Here is a 13,442-nt window from a genome sequence, read left to right on the forward strand (position 1 = left end):
AAGGGGCTGCAACTCTCCATGGGGCTGCAGGTGGGGGCCGCGAAACCCAAGACACTCAAGACAGCTATCATGAAGGTTCTGAATTGCTAAAAATCAAGAGCTTCAGGGGGCTCCATCCACTGGAGCTCGGAATTGACTCTTCCCCTAATATAGACATGGGTAATAAACTTCTTTTTTTGGGGGGGGGGGTGGGGGAAATGTTAAGCATTATCCAGGGGGAGCCGCCCTCCGTCCCCTTGAATGAATGCTTTATGAAGTTTTTGAAACCGAGAAAAGAGCCATTCCTTCCTTCTTCTTTTCTCCAGTTTTCTTTTCGTTTCTTCTAATTTCCTTTCCTTTTCCTCTCTCCTTTTTCTACCTTTTGTGTGTGTTGTGTGTGTTGTAAAGTTTGAGGGCAGTACGCAAGTTTTACAATTACCATAAACAGTTGGGAAGACCCTAAACCTACGCCCCCACCTCCAACAACCATGGCTTTGTTTCAAAAGAGCCGAACCATCAACAAGGAGAATAAAAAACAGTCCCTTATAGGTATATAGTGAGAGTTTTGTTTTAAGGGTTTTAGTATGAGTTTAAAAAACAAATGGCTTAATAAATCAAAGCAAACGAAGTGGAAGAGGGGGTAACCTCGCTATTCGTAAGGACCGCTATTCAAAATATAGGTTTTCGCGTTATGTATAGCGTACAAAGAGGTAATGCGATCCGAATATGAACCAAAACATTTACATCCTTTTTGTTGGGATGTGGTTGGGGGTAGTGGACGTGTGGTCAGGGGCGTCGCTAAAAGGGGTGTGAGACACCCCCTCCCCCTCCCCCACTTGTCAAGATATTGTCGGTAAAATCGCGCTGCTGTCGGGAAAATGAGAAAAGGGTAGGGGGAAATGAGAGGGAAAGGGAAAGAAAAGAAAAGAAAAAAAAAGGAAAAGAAAGAAAGGAAGAGAAGAGAAGAATGAAAGAGAAATAAAAACAAGTGGAAGGAGAGAAAACAAAGGAAAGAAAGAAAGAAAGAAAAAGGAGAAAGGGAAAAAAAGAGAAGAAAACAAACGGGGGATGAAAGAGAGGAGAGAGAGAGGAGGGGTGGGGAAGTAAGAGAGAGAGGGGATGTTTGGTGGAGTCGCCACGTCCAGAGATCAAGAATGATGCATACGCATAGATATGTTGCTGTGTGGGGTCCGCTGTTTCGGTATTAGGGACTTTTAGATTTGCGTGGACTAATACGTGTGACGTCCATTCAAGGCAGTGCTAAATAAGGACGTCGAGCGTAGCATAGACCTATTGTCTTCGTGCGAATCTAAAAGTCCCTATTCTTGCTCGATCCTCGTGTACTATATCAATGCAGAAGTTAATTCGGTGGGATGTATTATGTCGGTCGGCCGGCATTTTTTCCCCCTACGAACTGTGACTTTTCATCGGACAAAGAAACATTTTTGAAAATTCAGACAATGATTAAGAGTCGTGCAACGAATCGTCTTCTTTCTAAAATAATTTAATGAAACGTTAAAGCTTCCGCGCTTTGCGCGGGAGGGGGCAACCGAATTAAGACTAGGATTAGAAGTCGAGAACGGTACAACCAATCGTCTTCTTTCTCAATGATTTAATGAAGCGGCAAAACTTCCGCGCCTCGCGCCGTAGGGGGGGAAACTGAATTCAGACAAGGATTAAGAATCGAAAACATTATAACGAATCCTCTTCTTTCTCTAATAATTTAGATAAGATAAGATAAGATAAGATTTTATTCGTCTTTCTTTCAAATGACATACAGAGCATAACATTGGAACATAACACATTTACAATGCAAAATAACAAATTATGGCAATGATAAAAACAAAGTTAACTAAAAGAAAGGCGAGGAGACCCTGGTAAAAGCAGAGCTTGTAATTATTAGGGTCCCCTCTGAGCCGGATAAAAACATGATGAATAGATATTTGTGACTACCTAAGAATACAATAGGGAAAAGGGGGTATAACAAAACAAGAAGTGTACACACACACAACAACAACAACAAAACGAGAGACGAGACTAGACAAGACGGGAGAAAATAGAAAATATGAGAAATAATAGAAGACTACAGGACATCGACAATAGGCACAGCACACAACGGGCACAAGACAACAGGGGGAGGGAATAAGAGGTTGACAATCTGAAAATATTCAGTTAGACACATATTAATATCAAGAAGAAAATTTACATTTATAGTAATACATAATATATCTTGGCACCATAATAACTACAAAAATGAACTACTCTATGAGTCACAGTATTTATCGAGAAGATAAACCTTAAGTTTACACTTAAATGAAGAGAGACTAACAGATTGCTTAACGCTAGAGCCTAGAGAGTTCCAAAATTTAGGTCCAGTAAAAACCAAAGTATTAAAAGTTAACTTTGTCCTTACTTGGGGTAAGTGAAACGCAGAGGCATTTCGTGTAGCATGGTCATGAACTTGACTATTTTCTTAAAAATGCTGACTAGAGCCTGTGGAAGGACACCAGAATCGAAGTCGTACATTAAAGAACCCAGTTGAATTTAATGAAATGTCAAAGCTTCGCTCAGGAGGGGGGCAACTGAATTCATGCAGACTAGGATTAAGAGTCGAGAACGGTACAACGAATCGTCTTCTTTCTCTAATAATTTAATGAAATGTCAAAGCTTCAGCGCTTCGTGCGGGAGGGGGGAACTGAATTCAGTCTAGGATTAAGAATCAAGAACGGTACAACGAATCGTCTTCTTTCTCTAATAAATAAAAAAAAACGGCAAGGCGGAAGAGGCCGGGAACTGAATTCAGACAAGGATTAGGAATGGAAAACTGTACAACGAATCGTCTTCTCTTTCTAATAATTTAATGAACTGTCAAAGCTTCAGCGCTTCGCGCGGGAGAGGAGGGGGGGGGGGGGTGAATTGAATTCAGACTAGGATTAAGAGTCGAGAACGCTACAACGAATCGTCTTCTTTCTCTAATAATTAAAAAAAGGCAAAGCGGAAGAGGCCGGGAACTGCGATTGAGAATTTCTTTCTCTAATAATTTAATGAAATGTCAAAGCTTCAGCGCTCCGCGTGGGAGGGGGAAAACTAAATTCAGAATAGGATTACGAGTCGGGAAAGGTATAACGAATCGTCTTCTTTCTTTAACAATTTAATGAAATGTCAAAGCTTTCGCACTGAAAAAAAAAAGTAATGCGCACATATCCACCCCAAGAGAGACTCAAGGCGCCTAACAAGGTAAGTACATTGAACGAAAATAATTTAACATAATCAAATATAATTCAACAACGTTAATTACATCATATTTTGAAATACACTACGTCTTAACTAAGGAACTCAGACATTAGATAGGTTTTCAATTGTTTTTGGAACACATTTTGATTGGCTGACATTTTGATTGAATGGGGTAGGGAGTTCCATAACCGGGGTGCAGCAGCTGTAAAAGCTCTGTCTCCCCAACTCCTCTTTGTTCTTAATTGTGTTAAATTTGTTGAATTAGAGGAACGAATACCTGCACGAGAACTTAAAGAGATATTAAAAAGAGAGAAAATATATTCAGGGACTGATCCATTTAGTGAACGGTAGGTGAGTAGTAGAATTTTATATTTGATACGCTGTTCTATTGGAAGCCAGTGAAGTTTCTTGAGTATTTGAGTAGTATGGGTCGATCGTTTAGATTTAGTGACAAGGCGGGCAGCTGCGTTTTGAACCTTTTGTAGTTTGTGAATTTGGTATTTAGGAAGTCCATAAAGGAGAGAGTTACAGTTATCGAGATGAGATGTTACAAAAGCATGAATCAATTGTTGAGTGGTTTGGGGGGTTAAAAATTTCCTTATAGCGCGAAGATTACGAAGATGATAATTGGCAGCTTTCACACATTTTGAAATATGTGCATCAAGAGACATGCTTGTATCGAAAATGACACCAAGATTTCTTGCCTTATCTGAAGGAGCAATGTGCACAGAACCAACACAGTGGCGGATCCAGGGGGGGGGGGTTGGGGGGTTGCAACCCCCCCCTTGGGCGGCCCCAAAAAAAAAAAAAAAAAAAAAAGGAAAAAAAAGAAAAAAAAGAAAGAAAAAAAAGAAAGAAAAAAGAACGCACGCTGGAGAGAAACCCTTTCAAGTGCAAATATTGTGAGAAGATATTCAACTCATCAGGTAACTTAACCAAACACATGATAACTCTGGATATAACTGTGTATTTAACTGTTACTTGATTTAAAAAGACGTTATCATGCACTGCTTTTTATGGTCTCCATTGTGTTAATAGATGCCAGGAAAACATCACTTACGGGGTTCAAATAAACACCCCAAAAAAAAATCGGCTCGCCGCTTCGCGGCTCGTGGACGATGCTCCGCATCGTCATTATTTTGGTCAACCCCCCCCTTAGCAAAAAGCTACATCCGCCCCTGCAACACGTATATGAGTTATAACAATCTTGGAAAGTTGTTGTCTGGAGCCTAACAAGAGAAATTCTGTTTTATCGTCATTTAGTTTGAGATAGCAATCATTCATCCATTTTCGTACATCATGAATACAACTTTCAAGATCTTTGACACGTTAATTTAGCTCTTAGCCCCGTGTTTATAGGGTGAAATGTGTTGATATTGGGACATTGGCATTAGTATATTTGTCGGTAATAATATTGGTGGCTAGTTTTGTCGATAATCGGTGGCCTCTACACCCCCCCCCCCCCCCCTCTCCGTCCCGTTGAAAAAAGGTCTAGCGACGCCTTGTGGTGATGGGTCAGAAGGTTTTGATAAGGTCTAGTGCGAAAAATAAATAAAAATAAATGCCGTGATGAATTTGTTTTTGTTTATAATTGGGGTGGGATATCTAGCCCTCCTCGTAGCAACAAGGGGGCAGGATATAATGATGAATACATAACAAACACCAAAAAAAAAACGGAATGTAAATACAAATGTGCATGCAGGTTCAGGAAAGTTAATATTAATTAATTCGAGACCTGATAAATCCTAAGCAACAGATAAAATACACGTATTAATTATTCAAATACACGTATGCATCCATACAGGTTCACACACAAAATATAAAGAGTCAATGACATTAAATAGCCAAAACAAAATAAAAAAATACAATAAAGGGAACAAAACAAACGAGGAGTAAGGCTGACGTGAATTGTCATTAAACAAGATAGATCATTATAAAACAAACACATCTACATTATGAAATATTTCCCCTCGCCTTCTACGCTTATGATGACGACTCGGACAGTCAGATGTCAGACATTCATATTTATTTATATGGGCCTGATGAGGTGGTTTGCTTGTAAACTATCTCGTCTTGTCACGAAAGTAAATTTTCATAATGTTTGCGACAAATATTCGGGGCCATGTGTCGCCCCCCCCCCCCCCCAGAGCTACGCCACAGCCAACATTTCCCTTTCTTATCATTTTGTTTGCTATGTGATTTTTATGACTAGCAACCCTCTTCTCGTATTATGAATAGCGACCCTTATTTCGTATTATGAATAGGGACCCTTAGGCCTATGAATTTCGACCCGATTTTGTATTATAGCGAGTACGACCCTCTTCTCATAATTATGATGGCAACCCTCATTTTCGATTATGAATCGGGGTCATTAAATATGAATGATGACCCTTATGAATAATGACCGTTTTCTAAAATTAAGAATCAACAACAATATATCCAAAGAAATCTAAAGAAATCGGGAATACAAATAATAATGTTGATATTAGCAAGCTTGAAGTAAATATCGGAATTAGAAGAAGAACAAATATTAATACGTGCTATTTCTGTTTTTAGAATCCCCACTGTACTACTTGTAGCTAATTGGCCCTCTGGAGAGAAAACAACGCCTAAACGGTGCCCGTTGGTCACCCATGATCCACTTTTTGTTATGTTAATCGAGAGCTGAGTTGATGAGATAGCCACCTGTCAGTGACCACTCTGTGTGGTCTAACCCCCCCCCCCCCCCGCCAAACTAGTACAGACGGGCTTTAACATCCTGACTAAAATGTCGCAAAGTTTTCCACATTATTTTGCGTGGCAGCCCAAAAGAGGCTGACTGAATTTAGAATGATGCAGTGACATTATTTTGTTTAGATCGAATTTGATAATGGTGCATACCGTGCAGGGGCGGCGATTTCCTTTCACGACCGGGGGGGGGGGGGGGGGGCAAAATGCGAGGGACGAGGGAGCAGTGGCGTAATGAGGAAAAACGTTTGGGGGGGCAGAAAAGAACCCGCATCACCATCACTCTTACATGTTACTCAGGTCCTGGCTAAAGTATTTACGATCAGGTAGATCAAGCCGAGCGAAGCAAGTGGACCGTAAGGTCCAGGGGGCAGAGCCCCCGGAAAGTCAGGGAAAATGCCATTTCAGCAACATTTGTAAATCACTGGTATCGAATTAGAAATAAACCACGTTTGAATGATTTTTTTTGAGGGGGGGACTTCCCCAAAGCCCCCCCCCCCCCCATCAATATTGCGAGGGAGCATAGTGAATGAGAGGGACTACCCCTTACGGATTTTTGAAGTTTTGGTTTTATTAAAAAATTACATTTCTTAGCAAAACTATAGTATAAAAACAAGCAATAAACTTTTTTCACACTTCGTTTTGCTCAGTAGGCCTATTTACTTATACATTTAGAAGGTTATTATGCAAGGGAGCGTAGCTTCCGAGTGAAAAGATTTTTGCATTTTTATTTGTCTACACGCTGCACTTTTGGGCCCTCCAGAACCTAAGTTTGTTGCAGTCTTTAGTATTTGCTACCTTTTTCGGGGGCACATTTTCAAATTTTGAGGGGGGAGGGACGATCCCCCTTAAAAAAAAATGAGGGGAGACGTGTCCCCCCCCAAAAAAAAAACGTTCCCCGCCTCCACCCCCCCCCCCACCGCCCAACGCCCCCCCCCCCCCGCCCCTGATACCGTGCATGAAGCCAGGATTTGTTTACTATTACAGCACTCGACCGATGGTCAACACAAATCCGAAAAATACTCTAACACTGAAGCAAACAAGAAAGGAAAAATTTAGAAACAAAAATATAATAATGACCCTGGATGAGAGACTACGTAACTTGTCCTGTAAAAAAAAATGAATATACTTCGGATATGTTTTTAGAATAATGCTCTTTCGCACCAGTGGGATTCGCATTCGGCGACAATCTCCATGCCTTTTACACTATAATGAATCGCTAGTTTCATAAAGTCGTCATTAAATTGGCACCGTTAAATTGGCCTTTTTCGGATACCAATAATCTACGTGATTCCGGCCAGGATCAACGCACGGTGTACGCTCTGCATATTCTTCATCTATTATTGCATTTAATTAAACACCAGCCATATTCAGGACTCATAATTTCATTAAAATGTCTGCTTTGAATTTAATGAGATCATTGAAGTACTCTGCAATTTGCCAAAGGACATTTTCGGCTGCATTTTCAGTTCAACACTTTGGTGGCAATGGATGTGCAGTCCCACGCGTAACGAATTATGTGTGCCTTCCGGGGGACAATCCGCTGAACGCGAACGGACTCCAGCCTGTAAATATTTCAAGACATTGTGATTCATTCACACAACGATCGTTTGTGCACACATCTTCAAATTCATTCGCATGGGATGCTAAAAACAAGAAAGTTTATCCTCCTCAAAAACCCGGAGAACCTAGAAATCCTGCTGTAAGTAGAAATTAGGCTCTTAGACTGAGTCTGACGCCGACGCCAAAAAAGGTAGTTCCGTATCCATTTTTTTTAGCAGTTTTTTTTAAGAGTTTAATATCGATTCTTAGCAAAGGAATTTTAGCCCAATTTTTTACTAATTTTAATCATAATCATATAGATCTAGGGTCTGCATTTTCCACCTGACTTTGGATTACATCCGACATCGGGAAGCCTCCGTTTAGGGCTTCGATGTCGACGTCGTCGCTCAGTACCGTCTTCGCGCTATAGCTCTGCACCTCAAACTGAAGCTATCAGTCTAAAATTATGCAAACTTAGTGTATGCTTTATGGTATTACGCACATGCACGATACCATAAACTATACGAGAAGCTTGCATAATTTTAGACTGATAGCTTCAGTTTGAGTTGCAAAGCTATAGCGCGGAGACGGTACTGAGCGACGACGTCGACATCGAAGCCCTAAACGGAGGATTCCCGATGTTGGATGTGATCCAAATTCAGGTGGAAAATGCAATATATGATTATGATTAAAATTAGTAAAAAATTGGGCTAAAATTCCTTTGCTAAGAATGGATATGAAACTGCTAAAAAATGGATACGGAACTACACTAGCGCCAAAAAGGCTTCGGAGCTTCAGACAGCAGGTTGGGCGACATTATCTCAAAATATGCAAAGGGATTAATTAAACTTTTGACTTACTAGGTTGCTCGACTCCTCTGGGCATCTCGCAGGCCACTTGAAATTATAATTTGAAGAAGTCTGGTCTTAGATGGGGAAAAAGGGGATGATACTTTGTCTTACCCCGACGATTCTTCCATGTGCATGTTGTATCGTTGATTCAACATGGTGAAGAGAAAGTACGCATGCACGGTAGCGGCGCAGCAAAAATTAATGTGTGCGTACTATCTCTTCGCCATGTTGAATCGCAACGGAAGTGCAATGGCAGTGCCAATATGTAATATTACGTAAGTGACTGACATGTCATGCTTTAAACTTCACACATAATGAAACGCACAATCAGCATAGATAGTACTTAAAATAGAAAAATCACTGAACATTTTAGTACAACTTGCAAGTTTATACCTTGAATATGACCAAAATGGGAATTTCTATAACTTAAAAAAATTTAGGTAAGACTAAACTGCAGTGAAATACTTCACCTGAAAAAAATCGTAACAAATAGAAGGCTTGACTAAAATATCATGATTTTGGTATCGGATCAAACGGAAACTCGCAAGCTTTCTCCTCGCACCAATATCTTATAACATTGAGAGAATGGCAGCCAGCAATAGCCAATCAGATGGTTGCTTACTTACAAGCACATACCGGTACATTCTTTCTTAGCAGTCATGTAAAACAAACCAAACCATATTATGTTGGTGCATGTTTTCATTGTTTTGTTAACTGCAGTCTCACAATTAATACACAGCACAGTTGCAATTGATCAGATAATATCGCATTGAAAAGACTTGGTGTACCAAGCCATTGCAGTTACTCCAGAAGGATGGAAACTAGAAGTAGGGTAGGGATAAAAAAGTTATATTAAAAAAGTAAATTGTTTTTTCTTTCACAAGGATGGAAGCCTAGAAAATGCCATTGAAATATTTATCCTCTTTGCTTTGTCTTTGGCAGGAAATCTACTACTCTCGGAAGGATATTAAGCATAGCCAAAGAAAGATGTGGTATATTACTACTTTTGTAAGTCACTTATAACTTTTTCAATATGTAGGTTCATAATATATTGTAGAATTGTAAATGACATGTTTTTTTTAAGTGAGTCAGAGACGATGTAGAAAGATATCTCTGTTGGGGCTATCTTATTGATTAAGATATTTCTAAAGTAGTGAAATTGTCAGACTTAATTAGGACGGATGCATCAGATTCATTCACTGCACGTAGTATCAAATTAAAATGATTCAGAATTTTAATTTTCAAATTCTATATTTAAAGGGCAATCCAACCCTTGTAATAAGTTGATTTGTATGAAAGCATAAAAATAACAGAAACGGAATGGAAAAGGTTTGAAATGAATCGGACCAATAGTAAGGAAGTTATGAATGTTTGAAATATGAGATCACTAAGTCTATGCGAATTTCAAATTAGTAGTTTGGTCAGTAGATTTTGACTTAGGACGTGGATAACTCTCCCATTTGCTGTGTAAAAAAATATCATTAATTTCTATTTTTCTTGTAAGTCACTTCTCCCTTGAGGCGCTACTCAAAATATATTATAGATAACATTTTATTATGGGTCTTCTAAAGAAATAGACCCTCCTGAGCCATGAATTTATGAACAATTTAAATTTTAGTCATTTTATATGTTGGAACTTGGAACAGATGGAAAAGTAGTCTGGCGCTACATCACATTGACATTACCGCTTCAGCCAATTTGAAGTGCCCATAGGTATAGTGATTACAACTTTCCAAAATTCATAACTTTCTTATATTTTGTCAGACTTTGAAACTTTCATCACTTTGCTTCTCTGATCTTTCTGCTCTCTTTTAAAGTAGTTGTTTATTTGGGTTAGCTTTCCTTTTAATGTGATGGAGAGATATTGCATTATTTATACTTTGTAATACCTTTTAGTATTCGTAGTTTTTTCGTACATCATGAAACAGCAGATTTCATTTTATGTATTTATTCTCTCCAACCAAATAGATCAAAGGAATGATGATTGATGATGCTGTAGCACAGCTTGAACATGTGAATAAGAAAGCAGCGAAGATAGCAAGAGAGGTATATATTACATGTTTATAAACCTCCCATTTCCCCCTTCCCTTTCTTTCTTTTTTTGTCTGTATATCTGTTCCTTTGTAATGTATCACTCTCTTTCTATATAGAAGTGTTGTGGTTCAGTAGTTCATGCATGTATTGTATTCAAGATGTGGAGGGTTCACTTCAAATATCAGCCTGGCAGTAAAGTACTTTTTTATAAGGTTATTAACTCTATATATGCAACAAAAGTAATTTCCCTTTGCCATATTGTATTCATCATGGGATAGATATACCAAAGGCTTTCAAGATTATTTAACTGTTTCTAGTGCAAGATTTTTCATACTGGTGTTGAAAGGGTTGTTATGGAGCTAATCAAGAATGAAAATGGGTAATTTTGCAAAGCCATTGTGTTGCACAAAGCACTCCTTTTGTCAATAGATGCCAATTGTTTTGTGCAAAATTGCTCGTGTGGCAAACTAGTGATCATGCAGAGAGGCAAAGAAAGCAACCCAAGTGTTGATACACTTGCTACTCTTTGCCCAAGTGCAGTAAATGGGTTCCTGGTTGAATAATGTCTCTTGGATCCTTTTAGAATCGTACAAGATATCCCTTTGAAAGCTTGACAAATTATATGAAAGTGAATGTGCAAAATTGAGTATTATATATTCATGTTCACTATGTTAGTGATAATTTCACAGGATTTTTTGGGGTTTCTGACATCAAATATAATTTTCCCCATGTTCAGGTCCTTCTGGAAGCCCAAGAAGAAGCAGTGAAAAACCACAATGTTGAATTCAAGTCCAATCTACATATAGGTGAGTTTATGAGCAATATCACATCAGAATTAATAGGAAATCTCTGGTTTAACGTCAGTTACTTTCTTTCAATATTCATGAAAATTGTGTGATCTGAATGAAGCGATAGATGCAATGTGCTTACATGATGTGTAAATTGTGTGGACGGTTATTATTTTCGGGTAATTGGCTAGAGGAGGCTAGTCATGCTGATATGCATTCATCTCCACAGGATGGTGACCTCGACTGTACTTATGAATGAACTGGCTAAAGACAGTGGGTGAAATTCCTTAGTTTGTAGACAGTTATATGTCAGCTAGCATGTAGTTGGATTTTTGTATTTCAAAATATATTATTAATGTAATAGTTGGATTCTGTTGGATTTTATTTTAATTTTTGTTATTTTCACTTAAGTTCAATTTCCTTCTTTTTCTTCTCAGCGGAAGCACTAGTGGGGAAGGGTAAATACCAGCATGCTATCAGATTCCATGCTAAGGGTAGGGCCAGTATGTTGGACCTGGTCTACTGCCATCTAAACATCAAACTCCAGGAAGGACCACCACCAGAGAAACCCAAGTTCACCGGCTATGATCAAGCCAAGCACTACATACAGTCTAAAAGGAACCGGACTATTATTGCAGGACTTTGAGTTTCTTGTATGTAAGACTTTGAGGGTTCAGTGACACATTTAATATCAAAATGTTCTGAAAAATGTGGGCTTTCCAGGAAACACAAAGACTCAACTCCACCCAACGCCCCCATTGAAGTCAATGGCTAGTGAAACATAGACTTAAGGCCCAAGTGATCAGTGACACATAAACCACCTTTTCTCAAATTGGAGTTACGTCTTTGTGTCACTGACCAATTGACTTGGCCTTCTGCTATATATTCATCAAAATCCAGGAATTAGGACATCCACCAGAGAAACCAAAAATTACAGACTATGATCAAGCAAGGCACTACTTATAGTCTAAAAAGAACAGGACTGATATGGCGGGAATCTGAGCCCCTAGTATGCTGGACCTGGTCTATTCATCAAATTCAAGAAATATCAATATTTATCTGTTATGATGAAGCAAAGCACTACCTGGATTCCAAAATGAATATGATTATTATTGCAGGACTCTGAACCAAGACAATCACTCATGATACTTTGTATATTATTATGATATAGCAGACCATTGAACTCTGAACAAGGCATTTCCTCAGGTGCTTGGTATTACATGTACAGTATTGTGTTAAATGAAGATCATATAGAACAAATATTTTGCGGGACTCTGAAATGGGATATTCTCTAACCCTCATTGTATTTTTTTTTTGGTGTGTGTTTTGAAAAATTCATAATTGGACCGCCATTGCTGGGCTCTTCCTGAGGCTTATGATATTGCTTTTCTATATTTAGTGATATCTATATTGATGTTGTAACAAAAAAGGAAATATCTTGCTCAAAATTAACAGAGTCAAAATCTCTGGTAATTAAGAAGCCTGGGAATATTTGAGGGTGGCAAATCAGAAGAGAGGCTTGGTTGAAACAAGCTTGGTTGAAACAAGCTGGTTTGATAAAGGCAGATTACAAAGTAAACATAGTTTTGAAAGGCCATTTGAGATTAATATGCTCCTTAAATAGCCCTCTTCTCTTTAATATGGACTTGCCCCTTAATGGCACCATAAATTACAAGTGATGCAGTCCTAAGAAATTATATCTCTTTCATTGTAAGATGTAGCTTACAACATGGTGACTGTACACATCCGTCTGATACTAATGCTAATCAATAAAATGAATTGAAACATTGAAGACATCAAGCATGAAATGTGTATGAATTCAAACTCAGTTGTGAATTAAAGCGTATTCTTAAAAGTAATACAAAGTTTTGGTATCAAGTCATGAATTTGGTTCAAATTAACATATTGGAAGCATGTGTGATCCTACAATATTCAGTGATAGTTATCGTGGTTGAAATCAAGTCTTAAGTTTTGAAATTGTAAATAATAAACTCTTTATGTTGTATAGCTCCCTCTCAAGGTCAATATATTAATTAAGATATATAACAATGTTACTTGACAAAAATCAACTGATTTGCTATTCCCGTTTGAAAATTATAGATCACAACTACATATTCTGAGATTTTCATGGTCGCAGCTACCATTGTATGGCCGTAGGCGCTATTTGAAATTTATATATTTTTATATTCCATTTTTCTCGAAAGCAGAAGTGTTTTAGGGGCTAAATTTTGTATTGCTTATCCACAGGGGCATCCAAATATATCAAATTATAAAGAATCACTATCCA

At 38.4% G+C, this 13,442-nt stretch overlaps 1 protein-coding gene across 1 annotated transcript; it reads left to right on the forward strand.

Annotated features, from left to right (window-relative positions):
• The first annotated feature begins 7,247 nt into the window (after positions 1-7,247).
• LOC115918505 (39S ribosomal protein L22, mitochondrial-like) lies at positions 7,248-12,951 on the forward strand. The gene is made up of 5 exons (XM_030981019.1): positions 7,248-7,642; positions 9,276-9,341; positions 10,302-10,379; positions 11,104-11,173; positions 11,593-12,951. Exons 1-5 carry the CDS (start codon positions 7,334-7,336, stop codon positions 11,799-11,801), a joined length of 732 nt encoding a protein of 243 aa, XP_030836879.1. The 5' UTR covers positions 7,248-7,333; the 3' UTR covers positions 11,802-12,951.
• The last annotated feature ends 491 nt before the right edge of the window (positions 12,952-13,442 follow it).

This window comes from Strongylocentrotus purpuratus, unplaced genomic scaffold (genome assembly GCF_000002235.5).
Source record: "Strongylocentrotus purpuratus isolate Spur 01 unplaced genomic scaffold, Spur_5.0 spur5_scaffold_11, whole genome shotgun sequence".
NCBI classification, from domain to species: Eukaryota; Metazoa; Echinodermata; class Echinoidea; order Camarodonta; family Strongylocentrotidae; genus Strongylocentrotus; species Strongylocentrotus purpuratus.